This window comes from Rhamphochromis sp. 'chilingali' (genome assembly GCF_963969265.1).
Source record: "Rhamphochromis sp. 'chilingali' genome assembly, chromosome: 4".
Taxonomy (NCBI): domain Eukaryota; kingdom Metazoa; phylum Chordata; class Actinopteri; order Cichliformes; family Cichlidae; genus Rhamphochromis; species Rhamphochromis sp. 'chilingali'.
Genome location: NC_137948.1, coordinates 19,137,851 through 19,163,779, shown reverse-complemented (window position 1 = coordinate 19,163,779; position 25,929 = coordinate 19,137,851). Strand labels below are relative to the sequence as shown.

The 25,929-nt window shown below is 42.1% G+C and overlaps 1 protein-coding gene across 1 annotated transcript in view; it reads right to left on the bottom strand.

Annotated features, from left to right (window-relative positions):
• Positions 1 to 506: 506 nt before the first annotated feature.
• Positions 507 to 25,929, bottom strand: part of adgrl3.1 (adhesion G protein-coupled receptor L3.1) — a 125,230-nt gene continuing 99,807 nt past the window's right edge. The window contains exons 17-26 of the mRNA XM_080879702.1: positions 25,169 to 25,389; positions 22,520 to 22,586; positions 21,368 to 21,459; positions 17,228 to 17,396; positions 15,677 to 15,856; positions 14,469 to 14,562; positions 5,614 to 5,742; positions 4,982 to 4,999; positions 4,188 to 4,490; positions 507 to 3,192 (exon numbers count right to left, since the gene is read on the bottom strand). Of these exons, the coding sequence (XP_080735828.1) occupies positions 2,549 to 3,192; positions 4,188 to 4,490; positions 4,982 to 4,999; positions 5,614 to 5,742; positions 14,469 to 14,562; positions 15,677 to 15,856; positions 17,228 to 17,396; positions 21,368 to 21,459; positions 22,520 to 22,586; positions 25,169 to 25,389 (1,917 nt within the window). The 3' untranslated portion in view covers positions 507 to 2,548. The remainder of the gene's footprint in view (positions 3,193 to 4,187; positions 4,491 to 4,981; positions 5,000 to 5,613; positions 5,743 to 14,468; positions 14,563 to 15,676; positions 15,857 to 17,227; positions 17,397 to 21,367; positions 21,460 to 22,519; positions 22,587 to 25,168; positions 25,390 to 25,929) is intronic.

Sequence of the window (25,929 nt, the reverse complement as noted above, 5' to 3'; positions counted from 1 at the left end):
AGACAGGGAGAGAAAAATGTGCAGCAGTGAGTTTCTGCTGGTAGCGTGATCACCATGGGTTACTTGCAGAGGTTCATATCACACTTAGTTTTTGTGAAAGTAATTATTCATCAATCACATTACCCTTGAGGTTCAGTCCTTTATATGTATAGAATATGTAAATATATGTTAATCTCCAAACAATGGAGAACTAATGTATTCACTGACAGAAAGAAGTCTTCAAAAATAAATTGCCTAATATGATTCTGTAAACTTCCCACACACTCAGCTATGGCACGCAAAAGCTTTAACTGGCAGAAGCTGTTCTGACAGATCGAAAAAGCAGAATTTCACCTGAGAACCAGATCCAAATGCATGCAGCGAGATGTTTGCATACTCAGTCTCACCAAATGGTCAGAAACACACATCTGAAGTGAAAACAGTGATGGGTTTAACTCTGTGTTTGTGTTTAATTTCAGCATAATCACTGAAAACACTCAAGAGGCAGAAACCCGCAAAGCTATGTCAGTAATTTATTTGTTGGCAAACAACTTTCACTGTTACAACAAATATTAGTTATGAGATCATTCAACGTGGAACCCATACAAAAAGAATAAATAATTAGCAGTAATATTGTAATAATAATCAAGATCATAATAATTTAAAAAAAGAAATGAAAAACCCCAAAAATTAAAAAAATTAAAAAAAACAAACCCAGTGCCACTTTATTTACTCCTGCCAGCTTTCTTTCCTCTGAGCTTGTTTTGCTGTATTTAAACCAATAAACTGATAAATAAATAATTTCTCTCTTGGGGACATGGCGGGGTTTGTGGAATACATGTGCAAGCTACACTTCATACACTTATTCATTTTCCTGCTAAATAAGTAAACATTGGCTTTCCACATTGGACAGTGCTCTTGTGTGCAGATTTTTCACATTTTCAGTACACAAATATGGTGTAGCCATGATATTTCATTGGTAAGACTGACCCCTTTGTAAAATAGTAGATTCTCTGAGCATTTTTCTGTACAATAAGATCTCAAACAGCACTGTAAGTTATTATCAGTTGCTAGAATATTTGGCAGAGGATATGTTTTTAAAAACTATTTTTGTGCTACGTCTTAAATCTGGCGTCTTTGTAATTTTTCACACCGAGGCCCCTCGCGCAGGGACAAAATGAGATGAGATCCTCTTCCATCAAAAGTCTAAAATGTAGCATTTCCATAGTAATCGCTTCCTTCGTCTCTTAACTACTTCAGTTTCCTGCTTGGTTTAAATCTACACAAGTGGCAAAGTATATAGTAACAACTAATTTGCAAAATGTACGTGACAGTGGTGTTGCTATAAAAAGGACCAGGATGAAGTGTGCGTAGGGTATATGCGTATTAATTAAGGGGTGCTTGACCGCCTCTGCATTACGAGAGAGTGACATGAAAGATTGTTTCTTGCTCGTTCTGCAGTCCTCTCGTGAACAGAACATATCATTGCATTTCAGAACGTTTTCACACACAAAAGGTTTGCAACTTAGGATTATAAAATAAAAGACTTGGTCATATGCAACATTTGTATCTGTATCTGGATTCTGTACAATACATAGAAACAGTTTGTGATTTCTTCATAATCCTTTGATAACGGAAAACTTTTACAGAAGAAAGGAGAAGAAACAGAACTTTTTTTTTCACTTCAGTCTGTTGTAATATGATCTTCCTTCTTTGTTTTCAGTGAAATACACAGTAGCCGCTGTCACTACGACTTGCAGGAATGTTACACCAGCCCAGACACAACTCCAGTTTAGCAGATACGAACAGGAAGAGAACTTCGAACATCAGTTTGATATGGTTACAGTTCAGCCGCCCAAATAATATCAGTGGTTCTTTTTCTTTTCTTTTCTTTTTTTTTTTTTTTCTTTTTTTTGGGTGATTGTTAGTGAGGGCATATATCATACATCCTTCACTTGATTGGCAGGTAGCGGTGCTTCTTTGGGGCCAGTTTATGCTGTGAACACCAGAGTCTGACGTCCTGCTCTACCCTTTATTGTCGTGGAAACGTCATCCAACATATGCGTCTTTAAGAGTTAGACAGACAGACAGACATACAGACAAACAGACAGGCAGCTCTTTTCACCCAGGGCTGGGGGCCTGGGCCCTGTTGTGGTGGTAGTGGAGACTATATGCTATAATCTGCTAGAGGTCCATATTGGTAAACTTGTAGGGCTACGGTCAATCCGAAGATTCCAAATAAAAGTAACAGGTACGGTAAAATTACAGAATCCCTCCCCATTCCTTTTCTGTTCTGAGTTCAAACATTCCATTCTGGCTTGATGTTCACAAAAAGTCTTTTAGAGCTGCCCTCTCAGTCTGCACCTTTTATGACAGTACATTCAATCCCTGCTTTTAACTGGCCAGTGATGTCTCAATCATATTGTCATGGGCCGCCGTTAATGTTACACACAGTACCTCAATCCAGGGTCGGGCCAGCTCAGTCTGTCAGTCAACAACACAGAATGTTTTCACTGAAAGGTTGAAAGTGTAAAGGTGGGCTGGGGAGGGACAGAAGTCTCGACTGCCTCTATAGACTGGTAACCAGGTGAGAAGGGTCTACAGGCGGCTCCTCGGGTGATGAATCGGACTCATCCTTGCTCCCAGAGACCATATATCCATCACTGCCACCACGGCCCATGTGGTAGTAGCTCTGCAGCTCGTGAAGGTGATTCCTGGAGCCCAAGTTTGGCATGCTCTTATAATAGACATCATCCAGTTCAGGAGCAGTAGCACTCTTACAGGGCTGTAGCTCCCCGGAGCTGTCTTCCTCTCCGTCTGTTAAACCATTCATCTGCCCATCTGGGAGGTCCGTCAGCACTGGCATGCTGGTGTAGAGTGAGTCTCTGTGGTTTGGTGAGTGCGTGTGCTCATCAGTGTGCTCGTTTGTCAGCAGGGGAAAAAAGCTCTCGCTGGTCTCTTGAGGAATGCGCCGTGGCCGGGAGAAACTGTGAGGTGGCGGCGGCGGCGGGGGGTGGCTGTCTGGCGGAGGAGGCCGTGGCGGCAGGAGAGGTGCATTGGACTCCTCTCTGATAATCTCCAAACCCAGGTTCTCCTCATGGGGGAAGGCTACAGAGTTGTCTAGTACCATGGGGCCATTGTCCTCTTTACTGCCTCCCACACATCCACCAACTCCGCTGCTGCTGCTGCTGCTGCTGCCCCCTGCCAGGCTCCCTGGAAGAACCAGGCAAGAATCATATTACACCACACATCTCAACATGTTAGCCCACTGACGTTAAATCATTTTGAACAAAAAGCACTGCCACTGCTACCCAAGGCAGAAACTTTAGCATTACTAGTAAAACAAGTATTAAATTTTTTAAATTGTATACTTTATTGACCCCCGTGGGGAAATTCCTCTCTGCATTTAACCCATTCACTCTGTGAAGTTTAAAGTCCCCACTCTAATTTTCAGAAATTAACAACAGATTAAATTAGTCCTGCTATGTGACACCGGACCCAAAGAGAGCGATTTAAAGGATGTCAGCTCATTTGATGTCATTGTCCAGGTTGTCTTGCTTTCGAAATTACAGTTTTACTTGAGCTCACCACTTTCAACAGTGCAATTTTCGCCAGCATCATATGTCTGTTATCCAGTAAAAAAAACCAAAACCCCCCCCCCCCCCCCCCCCCCCCAAAAAACTACTGTCTGCTAGATCTGCCCACTACCAAATGTCACACAGGCAAAGCAAAAGGAAAAAGGATCAACTTCAGGTAAATCTACGCTTCACAATAGCTGCCAAAAGTGTAAAAGTTTGGTATTGACATATCAGCTGTGATAATATGTCGCAGTTGTTTAAGCTGTCTGCGAACGGTTAGAAATAATAATTATTGTAGATTTTAATATGTTGCTCACCACTTCTATTGTGCTGTTTTGTTGAGTTCACCTGAACCCTCAGAAGGAAGGGTTACTGCAAATCATTATAAATGACAGGCTTTTGCTTAATTCAGTTTAATAATCACCTGTCTGCATAAATCATTGTAACCAGATAAAAACCCAGATTCTACTCATTCACCCACAGAAACAAATAAAAAGTGTTTACACGCATTTATAATTACTCTAAGACTATTTTTGTTGTAGTGAGTTAACAAGCAGTGCCACTTAATAAATTGAAATATTTACATCTGTTTATCAAAACCTTCAATTATATAAATGAAACCACATTCACCTCCATTGGCCATGCTGCTGTTCACCAGTTTGTTCATGAGGTTGTGATTGCGCTCCGTGGTTGCTCTCTCATGATTGTTGAGGTAAGATGGGATATAGTTGGACGTCAGCTCCTTGAGGATCTTCTTCTCTAGAGTTGTCTCCTTGTGGTTGCCGTGGGTGCCGTAGCCGGCGCTACGGTCGAGGATCTGGACACAGTCGCTCAAGTACTCACTGCTCGCCATGCTGTAGTTGTTGGCATGGTTACCATTAAGAGGGAGTGTATCCATAACACTGGAGTCTCTTGCGTTGTTCAGGATGCCCTCTGAGAAACAATTTTAAAAAGTGCTAATTATTAAGATGTAAGAAAAAAACAACTCCCAAGTGGTTTTTTTTACAAATGAAAGATTTTAATTATTGTTTCACATCGTAGTGGGTGCTGTGAATTGAGGATTAAAAATTAGCAATGATAAATTTCTTGGAAAGAAAAATGCTTCAAGCGTCCATAATTCATTAAGGAGAATCTTCATAAGTACTCTTCTTTTTCAATTGCTGCTAGCACTACAACAATACAAAAAGAAAAGTTAAAATTTCACTGAAAAATGTTTTAAGTAGAACTTCTAGTAATTATACAGGAGTTATTATCACATCTCATCTCCCTGCTGGTCGACTAATACTATAGATACTGTATATCGACTGGAAAACTTTTTGGGGAAAAAAGGTTTTGCATAGGTTGGATTTAAAACATTAAATTGCTTTAAATTCAAGAAAATAATTATGTAGCTGAAGTAGTTTGAGTAATAATGTAGTCCATACTTGTGTCTCGGTATGGTGCTAATGGACAGCATGAGGGAGAGAGAGAGAGAAGAGAAACACAGATGTGAATTTAGACATTGACAGAAACACATTTCAGCCACCGTTACATCAACAATTGCTCAACAACTAAAGGCAAGTTGACAAATTTTAAACACAAAAATCTTACATAATCATTACAGAACAAAATATCTGTGCTTTGTTATAAAGACAGAGAAAGAAACAGCATAAGAATCATATTTAAAATGCTATAAATGTAGATATTAAGCTTATGCAGACACATGCTGTTGCACAAGCAACACAAGGCCAAAATGACACATGCATGTAAAAATAAAAATAAAAGTAAATCTAACATTCATATAAAATGTAATATATAAGAAATATTTCATGGTTCACAAGTAGCTTTTTTAAGATATAGCAAATCTGCAAATAGTAATTTAGATAGAGTTGTATGCATATATGTACAGTTCAGTGTCATTGATCATCTCACTTGGGAACCATAACATGCATGCATCAAAATAGAAAGCACCTTTTAAACTGAAAGAACCATGCAAACTAAATCAATAAATAGATAAAATAAAGCAACTCTATGCTACATTTAAAAATGTTGTTCATAAATGGAACATCAGCCACACCTTGGGTGTTGTACATGCCCACAGCTGGGTTGTTATAGACTGCCGAGTCCCCCAGGAGCGTGTTATAAGGATTGTTAGTACCATGGGGACGAAGGAGAGCATTAGTTATAAGATGATTAGCCATGGCTCCTGGTACAGGCAGATAGAGAAAGAGAGAGGAAAAGCAATAGCCAAGTCGAGAGAGGAGGAGAGAGGAAAAGCAACAGCCAAGTCAAGAGAGAAAAAGAGAGAAGCACTCAGGAGAAAAAAAACAGAGTGGAGATAGAGGTTAAAGGAGAGAACATGTAGCCATTGCAGAGTGGAAGTAAGCAAGAAGGAAAAAAGAAGAAGGGAGAGCGAGATGGAGAGTGAGTGTGTGGAAGAAAGAGGGAGAGAAGAGGACAAGTAAATCAAACAGGCTAACAGTTCAGGGAGAAAGGCAAGAAAAAGCTTGACAAGTCATTCTTGCAGCCATTGCATACAGGCTGAGGGAGGGAAAGGGAGAAGGAGACAGAGAGAGAGAGAGAGAGACAAAGAGAGAGTGCCATAGCTTGGAGCAGACTGTGCTGCAGTTCAATATGCTTGAGCAGAGAAGCATGACTACAGGACAGTTAATGGACAAAGGGGCCACAGAAAGTGTTTTCAGTGCATTTTCTGAGAGACTGCTCATATACACATTAAGACAATGCAAAAAATACAGGCAACAAATGGGCACAACAGCTCTTATGCATTCATCCTCATGATGCTATCGACACTGTATGAAGCAGGCTGTGCTACTGCTGTCTGTGCATGTCATATAGCTTTAAAACAGAGAGGGGAAAAACAGGTTCAAATATCTCTGTGGTTTCAGCATAAACTCAAAGCAAAACATGATAAGAAATAATTATCTTTATCAGTTTTCTTTTCCTTTTAGTACCTTAGCAGGACCACTAATGAGGTGCAGAGATGGCATTATACATGACCAACCACTGTGTATGTGACGACCTAGTGGAGAGTCTGCATCATGCAGTTTTTCTTTTTGCTTTTCTTTTCTGCTCTTTCTAGCGGCTTCAAATGCAATCTTGCTAATATTATACAGTTGTCACTGACTGTGTGGGATCTGAACTTATGGTTATGTAAACTAGCTACATCTACGGATGCATCCCGTACCCAGTAAAATCATGTCTAAAGGCTAGTAAATCTATGAAAAATATAGGGGCACAGCAATTTTTTACTTCCCTAAGGCATTTTTTTCTCATTTCTACACAATGTAAACTATAAACTTATGATTCCTATGCCATTATAACCCAGCATTTAAGAACTACATAAGTCATATATTGTCATAATATTCAAAAAAGGGGAATATATGCATTCTAGATCCTTTCAAATGTATGACTACACAAATTATTCATCAAAACTACAAATTACGGCGGCGTAAGAAATTGTAAGCTCTGACACATCAATCTGCTGCAAAATGGTAAAGGTGGAGGGAAATTTGTCATAGCTGGACACACTGAAATGAAAATCACGTTAAGGATCTGTTATCTTTAATTACTTGAACTGATCCCTCCTTTTCTCGGTGCTGCCAAAAGTCAGCCACCGCTACGTGAATGCATGAGTTATTTACTGGTTGATTATGTGACGTGACGTCATTAGTCTCAAGCTACTGGAACTATTGTTGATCTTAGTTTTGCGGATGTCATCTGTAGATTTCCAGAACGTGTGTGTGTGTATATATATATATACACATGTACATGTGTGTATATATATATATACACATGTACATGTGTGTGTATGTGTATATATATATATATATATATATATATATATATATATATATATATATATATATATATATAACACCCAGCACGCCCCTGCGGGCGGTTTATCCTTCAAGCTCGGGTCCTCTACCAGAGGCCTGGGAGCTTGAGGGTCCTGCGCAGTATCTTAGCTGTTCCCAGGACTGCGCTCTTCTGGACAGAGATCTCCGATGTTATTCCCGGGATCTGCTGGAGCCACTCGCCTAGCTTGGGAGTCACCGCACCTAGTGCTCCGATTACCACGGGGACCACCGTTACCTTCACCCTCCACATCCTCTCGAGCTCTTCTCTGAGCCCTTGGTATTTCTCCAGCTTCTCGTGTTCCTTCTTCCTGATATTGCTGTCATTCGGAACCGCTACATCGATCACTACGGCCGTCTTCTTCTGTTTGTCTACCACCACTATGTCCGGTTGGTTAGCCACCACCATTTTGTCCGTCTGTATCTGGAAGTCCCACAGGATCTTAGCTCGGTCATTCTCCACCACCCTTGGGGGCATCTCCCATTTTGACCTCGGGACTTCTAGGTTATACTCGGCACAGATGTTCCTGTACACTATGCCGGCCACTTGGTTATGGCGTTCCATGTATGCCTTGCCTGCTAGCATCTTGCACCCTGCTGTTATGTGCTGGATTGTCTCTGGGGCATCTTTACACAGCCTGCACCTGGGGTCTTGCCTGGTGTGATAGACCCCAGCCTCTATGGATCTTGTACTCAGAGCTTGTTCTTGTGCTGCCATGATTAGTGCCTCTGTGCTGTCTTTCAGTCCAGCTTTGTCCAGCCACTGGTAGGATTTCTGGATATCAGCCACCTCCTCTATCTGCCGGTGGTACATACCGTGCAGGGGCCTGTCCTTCCATGATGGTTCCTCGTCTCCCTCCTCTTTCTTGGGTTTCTGCTGCCTGAGGTATTCACTGAGCACTCGGTCAGTTGGGGCCATCTTCCCAATGTATTCTTGGATGTTCCTTGTCTCATCCTGGACTGTGGTGCTGACACTCACCAGTCCCCGGCCCCCTTCCTTCCGCTTAGCGTACAGCCTCAGGGTGCTGGACTTGGGGTGAAACCCTCCATGCATGGTCAGGAGCTTTCTTGTCTTTATGTCAGTGGCTTCTATCTCCTCCTTTGGCCAGCCTATTACCCCAGCAGGGTACCTGATCACGGGCAGGGCGTATGTGTTGATGGCCCGGATCTTGTTCTTACCATTCAGCTGACTCCTCAGGACTTGCCTGACCCTCTGCAGGTACTTGGTGGTTGCAGCCTTTCTAGCGGCCTCTTCATGGTTCCCATTTGCCTGCGGGATCCCCAGGTACTTGTAACTGTCCTCTATGTCTGCAATGTTGCCTTCTGGTAGTTCAATCCCCTCAGTTCTGACTACCTTCCCTCTCTTTGTTACCATCCGACTACACTTCTCCAGTCCGAACGACATTCCAATGTCATTGCTGTATAGCCTGGTAGTGTGGATCAGTGAATCGATGTCTCGTTCACTCTTGGCATACAGCTTGATGTCATCCATGTACAGGAGGTGGCTGACAACTGCTCCGTTCCGTAGTCGGTATCCGTAGCCAGTCTTGTTAATGATCTCACTGAGGGGGTTCAGGCCTATGCAGAACAGCAGTGGGGACAGAGCATCTCCTTGGTAGATCCCGCACTTGATGGTAACTTGTGCTATGGGCTTGGAGTTGGCCTCTAGTGTTGTACGCCACATCCCCATTGAGTTCCTGATGAAGGCTCTTAGGGTCCCATTGATCTTGTACAATTCTAGGCATTCCAGTATCCAGCTGTGGGGCATTGAGTCATAGGCCTTCTTGTAATCAATCCAGGCAGTGCACAGGTTGGTCAGTCTGGTCTTGCAGTCTCGGCTGATTGTTCTGTCTACCAGTAGCTGGTGTTTTGCGCCTCTGGTATTCTTGCCAATTCCTTTCTGTGTCCCGCTCATGTATTGACCCATGTGCCTGTTCATCTTAGCCGATATGATGCCTGACAGGAGCTTCCATGTAGTACTGAGGCAGGTTATTGGTCGGTAGTTGGAGGGGACCGGTCCCTTCTTGGGGTCCTTGGGGATCAGGACCGTCCGGCCTTCAGTTAGCCATTCCGGGTGTCTCTCGTTAACTAGCAGCTGGTTCATTTGTGCTGCCAGACGCTCGTGGAGTGCAGTCAGCTTCTTCAGCCAGTAGGCGTGAACCATGTCGGGCCCTGGTGCTGTCCAACTCTTCATACTGGAGACCCTTTCTTGGATATCTGCCACTGTGATGGTTACTGGACCCTGTTCAGGGAGGTCGCTGTGGTCTGCCCTCAGATCCACTAGCCACTGAGCATTGCCGTTATGGGTTGCATCCTTCTCCCATATGCTCTTCCAGTATTGCTCCGTCTCCAGCCTTGGTGGTGCTGTTCTCTTATTGTTCCCTTGCCACTGAGAGTACACCTTTGCTGGTTCTGTGGAGAACAGCTGGTTTATTCTCCTGCCTTCTATCTCTCTGGTGTACCTCCTCAAGCGGCTGGCCAAGGCTGTGAGTCTTTGCTTGGCAGTTTCCAAGGCCTCAGGTATGGACAGCTTGCTGTATTTCTTAGGCACCTTATTTGTCGCACCTTTCTGCAACTCTGTTAGTTGGCTAACCTCCCTCCGTGCTACTTTGATCTTGCCCTCTAGCCTCCTTCTCCATGGAGGGTACTGCCCCTTGTGGCTGTTCAACTTGTAGCCAAGCATCTCACTGATCACTGCTGCCGTATTGTAGATCAGCTTGTTAGTGTCGGTAATCGTGGTTGTAGGTATTGCCCGTAGTGCTGCATTAACATCATCTAGCAGACCTTCTGAGGGTACTTCACGTAATCTTGGTAACCGGCTACGGGGGATCCAGGTTTCAAGCTTGGCCATGATCCTATTTTTCAGGTCATCTCCTATCGCACTTGGGGCTATGTACCCAATCTCGGGTGGGGGTGATGATATCTCCCCCCTGACCTGGCGTCCTGACTCCTCCTTGCCGTAGCATTTGTGTTGTACCTCGTCAATCTCTAGCTGTGAGAGCAGCTAGAGATATATATATATATATATATATATATATATATATATATATATATATATATATATATATATATATACTTTAACCTTCCTAGTTTCTGGCTTACGTAAGGTGTTTAGTTGGCCATGACAAAAAATTTAGGTTGCTTGAAAATGTGTGTATACAGTGGGGCAAAAAAGTATTTAGTCAGCCACCGATTGTGCAAGTTCCCCCACTTAAAATGATGACAGAGGTCAGTAATTTGCACCAGAGGTACACTTCAACTGTGAGAGACAGAATGTGAAAAAAAAATCCATGAATTCACATGGTAGGATTTGTAAAGAATTTATTCGTAAATTAGGGTGGAAAATAAGTATTTGGTCACCTCAAACATGGAAAATCTCTGGCTCTCACAGACCTGTAACGTCTTCTGTAAGAAGCTTTTCTGTCCCCCACTCATTACCTGTATGAATGGCACCTGTTTGAACTCATCATCTGTATAAAAGACACCTGTCCACAGCCTCAAACAGTCAGACTCCAAACTCCGCCATGGCCAAGACCAAAGAGCTTTCGAAGGACACCAGGAAAAGTATTGTAGACCTGCACCAGACTGGGAAGAGTGAATCTACAATAGGCAAGCAGCTGGGTGTGAAAAAATCAACTGTGGGAGCAATCATCAGAAAATGGAAGACATACAAGACCACTGATAATCTCCCTCGATCTGGGGCTCCACGCAAGATCTCATCCCGTGGGGTCAAAATGATCATGAGAACGGTGAGCAAAGATCCCAGAACCACACGGGGGGACCTGGTGAATGACCTGCAGAGAGCTGGGACCAAAGTAACAAAGGTCACCATCAGTAACACACTACAACGGCAGGGAATCAAATCCCGCAGTGCCAGACGTGTTCCGCTGCTGAAGCCAGTGCATGTCCAGGCCCGTCTGAAGTTTGCCAGAGAGCACATGGATGATACAGCAGAGGACTGGGAGAATGTCATGTGGTCAGATGAAACCAAAGTAGAACTTTTTGGTATAAACTCAACTCGTCGTGTTTGGAGGACGAAGAATACTGAGTTGCATCCCAAGAACACCATACCTACTGTGAAGCATGGGGGTGGAAACATCATGCTATGGGGCTGTTTTTCTGCCAAGGGGACAGGACGACTGATCCGTGTTAAGGACAGAATGAATGGGGCCATGCATCGTGAGATTTTGAGCCAAAACCTCCTTCCATCAGTGAGAACTTTGAAGATGAAACGAGGCTGGGTCTTCCAACATGACAATGATCCAAAACACACCGCCCGGGCAACAAAGGAGTGGCTCCGTAAGAAGCATTTGAAAGTCCTGGAGTGGCCTAGCCAGTCTCCAGACCTCAACCCCATAGAAAATCTGTGGCGGGAGTTGAAAGTCCGTGTTGCTCGGCGACAGCCCCAAAACATCACTGCTCTCGAGAAGATCTGCATGGAGGAATGGGCCAAAATACCAGCTACTGTGTGTGCAAACCTGGTAAAGACCTATAGTAAACGTTTGACCTCTGTTATTGCCAACAAAGGTTATGTTACAAAGTATTGAGTTGTATTTTTGTCATTGACCAAATACTTATTTTCCACCCTGATTTACAAATAAATTCTTTACAAATCCTACCATGTGGATTCATGGATTTTTTCTTCACATTCTGTCTCTCACAGTTGAAGTGTACCTCTGGTGCAAATTACTGACCTCTGTCATCATTTTAGGTGGGGGAACTTGCACAATCGGTGGCTGACTAAATACTTTTTTGCCCCACTGTAGCATCTCCTAATGTTGTTACTGCACAAATGAACCAAAGAGAAAATGATTCCCTTTTTTTTCTCCTTCTGGTCAAGCCTCCAAACAATCAGTGTGGCATGTAGCTCAGTGATGCGCCTGTTTTACAACAGACTGTGAAAGTGTTGCCACATACACTAAGTAATATAACTACACTGAAAAAAGGCCTTGTTGGATTTACTTAATTCAATAGTGGACACTGGTTGCACACAAATGTTTTGCTTTGGCAGAAACTTAAACAACTGAGTTAAATCAACACAACTTATTCATATTCAATAACCCTGTGCATTTTGTGTTGATACAACACGATTGAAACATGTTTAGATGAAGTAAGTTAAAGCTCTTGGAATATTTTAATCCTTCACAATTTTGTCATTTTATTTTAACACTATTCAATAACTTTTACCCCAGTACTACTCGGTCACTTAAATACTACATGTTGTCTTCATATTACATAATGTTCAACAAAGTCTAGAGTCTGGTTACCATAAAAATTGAATGGATCTACAACAACTACCATCCTCCTATCTTTATCCTGGTTGCAGGGGGGCTGGGGCATGAAATCCTGTGCAGTGTCGCAAGATTTAACATTGCTATATTATTGACTTACTTCACTCGAACATGATATGAAGAATTTAATCTAGCCTCTCTGCATATAATGTAGTTTCTACACTATATAGTTACACTTAACTTTAAAGCATAAGGCAATTGTGTTAAATACACACAAGATGCTTACATAAATCCAAGAGATGGCCAATCAATTTTTTTCAGTGTACAGCTTCTTTAGTCTGACTCTGTTATTGTAAGCTGGTACTGTCAGAGTTTATTAAATACACATGTGAAAACAGTATTAGCTGATAGACAATTATCTTTTACTGCTAGGGTTCCAGATGAAGTGCATACCTTTGATTTGCAACCCACACCCCCCTTTTTTAAATCTTTTTTTACATTAAGTAACAGCTACATTTTGAATTAATTGAGAATATCATAGAGTGTTTGAGTTTCACTAAAATGAAAAACAGCCACATACTAACAACTGACTCCTCTATTCCTGAGCATACCACAGAACCTTTTTTTTTTGGTCATTGCTGTGTAGGTCTCTCTTCTTCATTATAACTTAAATGACCTGGGCATAACAAGAAGTCGGTCTCTTATCTGACAATCCAATTTATTCCATTCCACCGTTATCCAATAAGTCAAAGTATGTAGTTATTTCAACATCTACTGGCTAAGTAGCTCCGTGTGGCATTCTTTAAAGTGTGAGGGAAGGAGGAGGTGTGGGAGTCTTAAGCCCTGCCTCACTAAGTGTGTGATAATTCAAGCGCTGACACGCACCATGTCTGCTTTAGTATCAATCTGTCATGCTAACAGCTTATTAGTGGCCTGAAGAAAGTGAGGGCCACACCTCAGCTTAGAGTCTAACAAATGGCAGCATGTGTTCTCTTGTGTGTGTGTGTGTGTGTGTGTGTGTGTGTGTGTGTGTGTGTGTGTGTGTGTGTGTGTGTGTGTGTGTGTGTGTGTGTGTGTGTGCACGTATTTCAAACTGTGTGGCCATTTGGGTATCTATGCCCTCATTACCCTAGCCCTCGGATAGCCATACCCATTGAGTTCATTCCTACAGTCCATTACACTGTCCTACTCTGAAGGGACTGCAATACACAGCTCTAAATAAAGTAGGGATACACTGAACTGGGCTTATTCATTTAAAAGGTTTGAGACTACAATAGCATACAAATTCTCAGGTGCAAATCCTGCAAAGTTTCGCTCTACTTAAAATGAAACGGGATGCTATGTGATGAGTAATGCTGTGAATTCATCTAAAAATATAACATTAATTTGCATAGCACACTGTATTATAACAAAGGTGTTATGGTGTTTAGTTTAAGTCCTTAACACATACTAACTTAAAGGATTCAAACCTACAGCAGTTAAAGAAACATCTGTCCTTGCAAAAAGAAGATTGGTGCTACAGCACAGTTAGCGCTTCACTCTGTAGATTTAATATTGTGACAATAAAGTAGTTTCAGTTTTGACGGGAGCCTGCCCAGACCTCTCCTTCCTGCGAAAAAGCAGCTTTTGAAGCAGCAAAAATAAGTAAGCGATATTTACACTATCCTGCTAATCTTCCGATCTTCAAGAACAAAATACCATTATCGGTAGTCTGGACCGCAGCTACTTTGCTAAATGACAGCGTATGCTGCCTGTGCCTCCCGCTATTAATAAAGCAGATAGGGTGACAGTGATGAGGATGCAAATTGTAGGTATCCCGTGGTTACCTCTGTTGAGCGTAGCAGAGCTGTTGATGTCTCCAGTGATGAAGGAGGACTCCTGTTTCCTCACAGTGTCATTCCACATCCGCCTGATACGACTCTATACGCATGAGAAAAGAAAATTTGTAGAGGGGAAACAATAAAATGCAAGGGAAAAGAAATCAAAGGAAGAGCCAGCAACAGATCAAGGGAGAAAGGACACGACAACAAAGAAGGGAGAGAAATATAGTGAGAAAGTTATAATATATGGGAGGCGATTGGCAAAAAAAAAAAGGATCAAATTAGTGCAGGAGAGGCAGTAAATGGGGAAAAAAACCCAAAGCAACATCCGACAAAAGAGAAACAGGTAGGGAAAAATAATCATACATCAGTGTTTTTTGTACTCCATATACATTTTTTAAGCAACATTGTCTGTCACAGTCAGGGTTTTGGATCTCACACTTTCAACAAAACATCCATATTTTAAGTAGAGATGCACTGAATGTAATTTTACTGGACTATTGCATTTTTCTTTACTATGCTATGTTTTCTAACCTTTCTTTCGTGGAGAATTTCCATTTTTGCTCATAATAAAACATAGAAAAGTTTTTGAAACAGTCAATGTTTTCCAATACGACATCAGGTTACTGAACCTACTATCACTCCCACTCCAACAAACCCATAATCGAGTGCTCCAGGTTACTGGACACAATATTGAGCTTCTTCATTTACTGGCAAACAGTGCCAACAACAGTATATGATGCCAACTGAGCTGGGCAGATCGTGTCAGAGTTGGAGCTAATAAATGCTAAACAAAAGTTACTCTGACTTTGCTCTTATTGCAGAAAAGAGAGTTCTGAAATTACTAATGGATTGGCAGAACTATGAAAAAGAGTACATGGCAGATGGCTACACTGGTAGATTACTGGCAACTGAGTTAGCAGTATGAGGAAGCCAGATACATTTACAGCTTATAAGATATTACATTTTGCTTCACAGAAGTAATATATCTGCACAGCAATTAAAGTTGTTTTTGTTGTCTAAGGTGCACTATCGGCTATACCCTTGATCGGATATATTAGCCGACTGATCGGTGCAGCTCTAATTTAAAGCCCCAAAATAAACCGAATGGCATTCCAACTTAAAGTCGCATTTAATGTGTTTGCCTAAAATATGAGACGAGTTGAAAGTGAACAGCGATGATCCAAAACCCTCATGGCGTTATCTGGCCTCACCTGAGAATCTGCTGTGCTGTAGCGTCCAGGTGTGCAGGCAGGTAAGCTCACCTGTGAGCCTGTGGAGTAGCGGCCCGGGGTCCGCGAGGTGGTGGTTTTACTGGAGGAGGATATAGAAGTCTCCACGCTCTTGCCGCTGCAGCAGTGGGTGCGCAGACATTTGCCGTACTCTTTACGCACCTGGGCCCCAGATGGTGGGAGGAGGAAAAAAGCGTCAGAAACTGTAAATGCACTCTCAGCCAGCGCGTACAAAAGAGGGGGAATTGATTGATGTTTTTGCTTTGACGTTGCACATAATGATGCATATTTTCAAGATGACAGGCCGAGAAAGAAAAGACAAACTCTTCTTCCTTGTGCAAACACTAAACCCATAAATTTAGACATTAGAAGATTAGCTCCATAAACTTTCCCCCATCAACATCCTCCCCAAGCTGCCACATATTCAATTAAAATGGACATATTCCTTAGGGGGAGATGTGATGCACTTGTACACACAGAACATCTGCATTTAGATCCCAATCAAGTTAGAACAAATACGACTGTAATTGCTTTTTAACAAGCTCGTCGGACTGGCAGGCATATATTGCCACATGCTCTGTTTGAACAGCTGTGTGGTGAGTTGCTCCATGCATCTTGGGAGAAACCAAGTTGGGTCGCAGCCAAAGAAAACCTCATCATTGTTCTGAGGACATCTCTCTGGATACCTGATCCCGTGACCTAGCACATACCTAAGTATACTGTGCACACACACCACACTTGTTTACTGGTCATGCACTTGAAACTAAAAATTGTCTGTGGGATGGCAGCCAGATGAGAGTATTAAGCATTTGATGAATCTTCTTTCCATATCCTACTCCTCTTCTGGAGTCCCAGGCACTGACAGTGTGTGGGAGACTGTAAAAGTATTCCGGTGTGTGTAGGCTCTTCCTGGAAGCCACACATAACTCAAGTATAAAAAAAGTACACACATGTGCTCACAAATGCCAGTAATCCTTTAGGCCAAGGAAACCCAAAAAAATATACTGAAGAGTTTGTTTTGGGGTTTTTTTAAATTATAGAGGACTTGAAAGGCGAACCGTGGGTTAATGTGAGTCATAAAATCATAAAACTCACTTGAGGAAATTACTTCAAGTTTCAGGAAATTAGACTTCAAAACACTCATGCATGTCCTCTTCCTGGGTCCAATATTTAAAACAATTAGAGCTGAATATTATCAAAGTGTATAATATGCTATTTCAGGTGCGATGACCCTGCCTGATGATGGAAAACTTTCTTGGCTGCTGCTAGAAGAAGTAAGACAAGCAACTCAGTTTGTTACCTGCTGCCTCAAGGCAAGACAGACAGTGACAGCGAAAGAGAGTGTTAGGTAGCAAGAATGAAAAGGTGAGAGAATTGAGCAGTAGGGATACTGAATGACCAATCAAACCTCTGTGACAGCTCTGCAGATATTTTTGGTGTCCCTGTTGATCGTTTCTGGCTCGCATGTGTGCCTCTGTGTGTGTTTGTATGTGTCTGTCACACTGGCAGCTTCTGTCTAGCTTTGTGCCTCACCTTTTTCTGCAGTATGCAGTGGAAGATGAAGATGAACATGCCCTGCAGAGAGTTGAAGATGGTGAAAAGGTAGGCCATGATCACGGTGCTCTCGTTGATGTACATTAGCCCGAACGCCCAGGTCAGACCGAGCAGACACAGCAGAGCTATGGCCCCGATCACCCAGGACCTACAGGAGAAGACAAACAGTGAAAAATGAGAGATGCTCGTCCTGTTACTGTGTGTCATTATCAAATGAAATTCAAACATGAGAAGTTTGTCTTTTCCCCCCGTGGTGAAAAAACTAATCAGTCAAGGCTGACGCATGAGGGACCATGAGACGATAGAGGGGTTAGAAAGGGTTCATTATGAGCCCCAACACTGTAGGAGTAGACTGGAGGAAACAGCGGGAGTTTTGCTTAAAAGAATTAAAGCCTTATAAAAGGGTTTAGAGGAGGCAGTGCGAGTGGATCTTTTCATTTAGATCCAATCTCCAGAGAGCGAGGAGAGGTTATAAGCGAGCTGACGTCAGCCACGGGTATCACAAAGAAAAGCATTCTTCACCGAGCACACTTTTCCCAAGCTGCAGCCAAACTTTCTCAGTCAAAGTATATGACAGGAGGTAAAAAATCATTTTCAGGCAGAAGTAGGTCCTGAAGTCTGTTAGCGCACTTGTGACTATAACAGTTTAATGGGAGTAGATTTGATAAAAGTTTTTAAGGCTGCAAACCTTCATTTCAAATAAAGGCTATGAAGAAGTGAGTCATAAAGGCCAAATGTCAGAGAAACTTGGTCATGCGGAGGCATGTGTATGCATCGTAAGTCCTTGTCTGAGAATGTGTGTGTGCGCGCACGTGTGTGTGCATGCGTGTGCGTGCGTGTGTGTGTGTGTGCGCGCGTGTCCACGTGAGTGTCTTCATCGGGCAGTAAGCAGAGGGACATTACGGCCATTATAAATGACATTTCCCACTAAAGGTCATAGATTTGTGTCTGCCAGAGCCGAGATGATAGCTGTTAATTTGATTGGCTGACTGGGCAGTGATCACCTCTAACACAAGTGATAGAGACAAAGAAAACCGGCAAGGAAAGAGAGAGCAGGAATGGAGATAGAGAGAGTGAAAAAACGCAGCGGGAGAGATATTAGGAGAGTCATGAGGAAGGAAGACAGACAGAGGAGGAGAGTAAGTGAGTGAGACTAAGGTGATTGATTCGATGTTTCCCTCTGTGGCACCATTCAGGCGAGACAGAACCTCCAATAAAGCTCGTCTGACGACCCTCTTCAATAAAGGGTATGCTCATCTCTCTTTTCCATCCCACCATTTCACCTCTTCCTCCAGCGTTCCCTTGAGTCATGGTTTCTCTCTCAGCTCTGTTTCCATGAATTCACATCTCACCTTTATAATATTTCAATAGCACATTAGGTCTATAGGTCACAGGACCTCACAAATCACACACGAACAAGAAATCCATTTTACAAGACAGGTTCACGGTTAATTTAGGTGTGTGCATAGACTACAGGAAGACTCCACAGACACATGAATAACAAGCAAACCAAACAAAATGTCTCTAGGAAGACAACACTGATTGGAGAGTGGCCTTACCAGAGCCAATCCACAACAAAGATAACTTATGATGGCTTGGAGTTAGAGAGACAAAGAAAACAAAAGGAAGAAAAAAATAAGACAAAAAGAGCATGATGGTGATTAACGAATAAATGAACCACAATAAGACATGACTAATGAAGTGAAATAGATTAAAATCTAGACAGCCTTCAGTGTTCTCAGAAAGACTAAGGAAAGTCATTAAGAAGAGGGGGGAAAGATCCAAAGCATCGTGTTTTAAACGATTCTTTGATTTCCATCTTTCATCAGATTTTTTCTTATTAGAGTACTTTTTCCTGAACTGCACTAAAGCAAAGATCAGCTGGCTTCGCCTTTGCTTCTGAAACACTTCCTGCTTGAAGTCCTACTTAAAAACTGCCTCCATTGGCAGTAATATTTAAATCATATGAGAACCGAGTCATTTTTGGGATTTACATTATAAATTCTGAGCTCGGATACGCGTTGAACTCTGAGCCAAGGCATATTGTTTGAAGTAGACTGAGCCTTTTTTGTCTTGAGCTGGACTCGAACAAGAAATGACACAATCCCGATTAGTTAGCTTGGTAGAAAGAGTTTCAGTATTTAATGGAAGTGAAGTCATATTTCAGTGGCACCCTCTAAGGGTCTCTTGAATAGTAGGGACATGCCTGAGAATAATGATTTGAAGAATTTAGAGGGTAGCATCTCAAAATTATGTAAGATAAAGGTGAAAGGCGCTCCATGCGACAGGGTAGCATAAAAATGTAGAATTAATTGAATAGTTTGACTTTTTGGGAAATGTGCTCACTTTCTTGCAGAGATGAATGTGAAGATTGATGCCACTCTTGTGTTTGTGCAGCCATGATGAAGTCGGAGCCAGCAGCTAATGAGCTTAGTGTAAAAACAATACTCCTGGTTCTGTCCAAAGGTAACATTCTAATGCTCACTAATTAGCATGTTATAGCCTTTCGCTGACTCCATAAACAAAACAAACTGAAACCAACAATGCGATAAATTCAGAGATTGTGTCTCTCTTGCCTGAGAAATAGTATTGTACCTTACCTCCATAATTTGTGTTTATGCTTCCACTTATATATAAATGATACAAACAACAAAACATAAAGGCTTTAACTGAACTAAAGGTATCAACTTGTAGCTTTTGTTACCATTGGGCAGCGCCAGGCTTAGTGTTTCAACCCTATTCGAGTCTTATGTTAAGCTAAGCTAACCATCTGCAGCAAAAGTACTGCGCAAAAATTTAGAGTTATGCCTCATTTCTCTGTATTTTGCTAGGAAATAGGAAGAAGTTGAATAGTTGAAGTGATTTAATGAAACGTGTGCAAACACACATACAGTATAAAAGGCGAAAACGACGTTTGTACAAAGTGAAGTGAATATCCATTACGCCGACCTTTATTCTCTAACATAGCCTGAACTCTCTTATGCAAGTTTTAATTCTTTAATTAGTCTTCAGGAATAGTTCTCCAGACTTCTTGAATGACATTGAAGGCTCTTTGGATTTTGGCTCTTTTCTGTTCTCTGTCAAGATGATCACACACGGCTTCAATAACGTTGAGGTCCGGGCTCTGGGGAGGCCAATCCATCACTGACAGCATTCATTATGTTTTTCTCTATCCAGGTATACTTTTAATGCACTGCCAGTATCTTTGGGATCATTGTCATGGTGTAAACTGAAGCTGTTTCCTAACAGGAGTTTTCCAGATGGTGGATCAAAATCAGGTCATACTGTAGAAACACTGTTGTACTTTTCTGCGAACATCCTCAGAAAATATTGATAAAGATTAGAACAAAAAATGTGTAATTTTGATTCACCACACCTTAAGACCTGTTGCCACTGATTTTCAGGCCAGTTATTGTTTAATGTTTCAAATTTCTGCCTTTTCTCTGTTTCCTTTCCTTATGACTTGCTTCTTGAAAACTATCCTTGCACCGAAACCATTTCTGATAAAGCTTTAAATAATAAACGACGGATCAAATGAACAGCCAGGTGTATTTTTGACTTGACTTTACTATTTATTTGCTGTAGATAGTTTTTCTAGGCCTGCTACTTCTTTTGTTCTGCCCTTGTCCAGTTTCCTGTTTCATGACGCACTGCACACCATTGGAAGTCTTTGGGAATCATCTTGAGAATGCCAGTTCATTCCTTGAATTAGTCTGTTTATGCTCAAATGACTCATAAGTCAATGTTAAAAAAAAAACCTAAACATTTAACTGAAAATGGTCAGGTACAAGGACTGGATTAAAAATGAGTGCAAAAGCATTGGAAGACCTTTGGAAAGCTTGGAGAACTATTGCTCAAGACCCCTTAAAAATGCCGAGAAAGTTTGGATTCTTAAAATATAAAGAAAAAAGGGCAGTTTCACAATACTGTTGTGTCTTTTTCACAATAATGCTTATAGATTGTACTGTACAGACATCTGTCTTCTATTAGTCCTCCCTTTTGCAAAAAAAAAAAAAGCACAGTTCCCAAATGTCAAACTATTCCTTCTGCTTTATTCACACAAGCATGCATAATCACAAATCAGATGCACAAGTGTAGTAGCAGGATTGAAGAACTTACTTGATGTTGTCCAGACACCCAGAGTCTGGTTTGAGAATGGCCGTATGATGGAACATCTTATAAAGAGCGATGCCGAGGAAGATTACATTCAGCTGAAACACACAGACATAAAATCACACAAGGTAATTTTCTGCAGCAAGTAGCCTAATTAAAGACACAATGTCACCACAGCACTCACACAAAGAGTGATTCTTTATTTGCCTCTTCAACAGTAATTGGCTTAGGGACACCCTATCAGGCCCTCAATCAACAAGCCTTTATGTTCTCAAAATACAGCAGCTTGAACATCAGGGAAAATTTCAGCAGTTCGGGATCATTGTAACAATGGTAACCCAATTCTCATAGATGTGTTCTGTTCTATTGGAGTACTAATGCATAAAGAGGGTGGTTTAATAATGACTGTCTGAAGCGATACACTGGGTCTCAGAGGCTGTATACATTACCACTAGGTGTGGTGTCATAACAGTGCAGTCCCACCTGAACTGCTCCCCACATGTACATCCTGCAAGATCTGTGATAGCCTGCCTGACATTTCAAAAATGAGTACAGTGGATTGGTTCACAGGCTACTGGGAATACGTCTCATTGCTTTAAATGTCTTTGTATGTGTGTCTGCTTGATCATCAAACTCTATTCCTGTTGTAGTTTACTTGTTCGAGATAGGATGCCTGTTCCTGCTTCTCTGAACATTTTGATGACTGATGAAACATCAATCATTGGCATTGCTCAAACTTCCCGGGAGACTCTGTTCTCCAGTTTAATGGTCAATTTGGTGGCAAAGCAATAAAACAGCTAGATCAGGAGGAAAAACAGCACACAAATGAGTGCCTAATAGCAACATAACCTTGCTGAGTTTTTATCATAATCTGTGTGACGCACGGCGGCTTGCTCTCCATATCCCCTTCGAAGATTTCCAGGTTGCAGGAGTACGTGCCCGCCTGAGAGTTAATCCATGAATGGGAGTTATTAAGTTGACATATAGAGTTGCTTCCACTTTTACTTGCACTTCTGAGGAGCTCAGGCAAGCCTTGTAGGAGATTAACAAATACCTTAATGTGAGCCATCACTGCTGCACGAACATCTATAGATCTACCTACTCATAGATGAAGTGCTAAGTCAAGGGTGTGTGAGTATCCACGTGTGTCCATCTCACCATAATGATGAGTGTAGCAGGGCCTATGAAGCTCCAGATAAAGTAAGTATCCAATCGCAGCCAGCACCTAGAGACAGGGAGAGACGGAGACAGAGAGAGACGTCACGCACGAGGGACGCTGGGAAGAATAAAGGGGTTAAAAAAACATGTTCTTTAGATGGATGTAGGGTAGCAATCAGAGGATAGGACATGCATCACGGTTTCACACATATAATCACTGACAGGACGCAAGCTGGAGAAAAAAAAAGGAGCACATTATGACACGCAGTATATCAAATGCATCACGACAGAGCGAGGACAAAACAGAACTGGGGTGGATGTAAAAAGTGAAAGAGATGAAGAACAGGAAGAAAGGTGTTGCAAGATGGAGGAAAATAGCCTATACACACACCTCGAACATACATCACACACAGAGGGGGGAGACAGCGAGGGATAAGCACCTGTGATAAATAAAGCTTTACTTCTCCCTAAGGGCACAGATATATGACATGGCCACATCCTGCAGTCGCAAAAATATGACATGACTGTGTTCATTTGAATACTGAGTTATGGATGCAGACCTCATACGAGGCTATTTATGGAGTCTGCGGATGGCTGTGTTGAGGTTAAAGGAGAAAGGAGGGACACAAGTGCATGCACATTCAGTGTGTATATGCACACAAGCACACTTTCAGAAGACACGCATGAACATATAACCACAAACACACACACACACACATACAATCATTTTGGACCACAAGGTTAGGATTGGTTGTAAAAGATATACTGCTGTATGCAAAATTATATAACCCCAAAACACCTTGACTCATCAACTGCAGCAAGCAGGGGAAGGAGAAGAAGAAAAAAAGAGTGCCCTCCACTGAGGTCAGACCCAACTAGTTGCCGAAAAAGGTGCCAGAGAAAAACGGCTGGAGCAAAATGGCCAACTGATTCATGACCAGCTGCTTTTGAATTATTAATCTTTCAATTTCCACCACATTAGAGAACCCTCCATTATGGGTCCCTGACTGTGTCACAGTATCCTCCATTAGGGCTCCTTTGCTAACTCGTAGCCACCTTCATTACGGTACATGAATGAGACTCAGTGCCACTGGCTACTGTGAAGAAGAACAGTCTGTGTTATGTGACAAGGTGACACAGCAGGAATGGCAGATGATATTTTCAAAGGTTTTGTCTCAATGTGTTATGTCAAAAATGATACACAGTGTCATTTTCAAACCTGGGCTGATAAATGGATCGTGTAAGTTCGTTTCTGCTTTTTAAAAATTTCCAATTTCATTTACTTTTCAGATCCACAAGGCCCATGGGGCACGAGGACATGACGAGCATTACAAAAGAAAATATTGAAAATATTATATTCATGCATTTATTTTTGGTTATGTGCACCTTTTACATATAAGCTCTGCTTCATTGTCCCAAAATATTTCACATCATTTTGCATTTAAAGTCACAGCAGTTGTCTCAGGTCCTTTACGACACTCTGTTTGTGATTATTCACCCAAAGCTTGGCACTGAGACTCTCATGTTTTAATGATCATCAGGCAATGAAATATTGATCTAAGTGGCATGAGGACTGGTGTGGCTTGATGGTTAAACACTGCTAAATTCAACCCTTCCCTTGTCTTTCAGAGCTGGTCGAGTAGAGTGTAGCTTGTGGAAAGCTGCAATGTCAGAACGACAAAAGGTCCCCAAATGACCAGCGACTGGGAGCATTTTAGAAGGTGAATCATTTATATCTATAACCACACGTCATTTTTCACCCTCAACACGGAGCGACTCATTTATAAGCAGCTGAGGGATGAAACACCTCTAAAGCTGTAGCCTTTCAGTGCAAAGTCCACATTGTTAGTGTTTAGTCTTATGATTTGAATGGAGAACAGGTTATGAACATGACTGTGCCTTATATATATTATATATGCAATATACATTTCATATGCATATGTACTTAATAATTAGAATGTTGGCCTCTTTTCAGAGTCAAAGCATGAATGAAGTGTGCAGGTGAAACTCTTACGTTCACTCTCTTTGAATCTGTAATTTGTGTATTAAGCCTGTAATGAGATGCTGCCTGTCCTTTCTTGGATTCATCCTTTTTCTAGGGTTATACAAGTCAAGCATGCACAAATACGTTACCTTGTGCTTTTAATGTATGTGCTTTTAATGTATGTGCTTATCTTCCACTACTCTTCTCCAGAGAAGCTGGTTTTATTTTAATGCGCAAGCGTAAGCCAGTGTGGATGTGTGAACATCCTGACACACAACTCCATCTTTTCCTATCCCATCCCTCCATTCTCACACTTAAAGCAGTTTTTTTTCTCCCTCGGCATACTCCACTGTACACCCCCTCCTTCTGCCCCGCCTGTTAAATCCTTCCATATTCACACATTGTTGCTGCCATGCTCATGCAGGCACTCTGTGGTGCATCCTCCCCCTGCGTGTCCCCAATACTTCTCTACCACTCTCCATCCTTCTTTGCCTCTCTCTCTCCACTCGTTCTCTCTGTATTGACTCTTCAGAAGTGCCACAGCTTGTTGAGTCCACTGTGGCAAACGCAGCCAAAATGACAGCAGGCACTCCAGCCTCCCTCCCTTTCCCTCCCTTGCCCCGTCATCCATCCTTCCTTCACGCATTCTTCAGCAGCATCCTTACACTCGGTCGGTGCCGTAGCTCCTATAGTCCACAGCAGCGGAGACGGCCACTATGACAGCAGGTACTCCATATCCTGCCAGGTAGAAGTACTTAGTCCTGGAGTGTTCGCTCTCAAACACCTCTACCAGCATGATGTAGAGCTGTACCCCTTCCAGGAACATCCAGGTGAACGCTGCCAAGAAGAAGAAATGGAGCAGGGCCGCAAAGACTGCGCAGACAATCTGGTGAGGCAAATAAAGGATTGAGAGGGTTTAAAAATACAGTAACATTAAACTCAGGAAATATTTATTGTGCTGGACACTTGCACTGATGAGGCAGAAAAATAAAGATGCAAACAGTACAGGCAGTAAGGGTATGAGTCAGATTTAGAAAGCAATAATGTATCATATTCAGTTAAGGAAGAAAACGTAAGTGATTAAATATTGGACAGCCACTGCTTGAACAGGTAAGGCAGGGGATAGAATAAGGCAACGTGAAATAGAAGTCACAATCATAGTGTACTATGACAGAAATTTCAGGTGGCAGAATGACAAAAAAAGTAAAAAATCACTTCAAAATAGCAATATTATTGGAGACCCCCCCTCGCACTTCACTCACAGTCTACAATCTACAAGTCGTCCAGGAAGATAAATGAGAAAATATAAGTGACATGTTAGCGCCGCAGCCCGTGCTGATTGACCACATTTCAAAGAGATGTAGCGAAGCACTTTCAAAGGGGGCTGACAATGAGTTGTTGAGGAGGGCGAATTACTTGCCAGCGC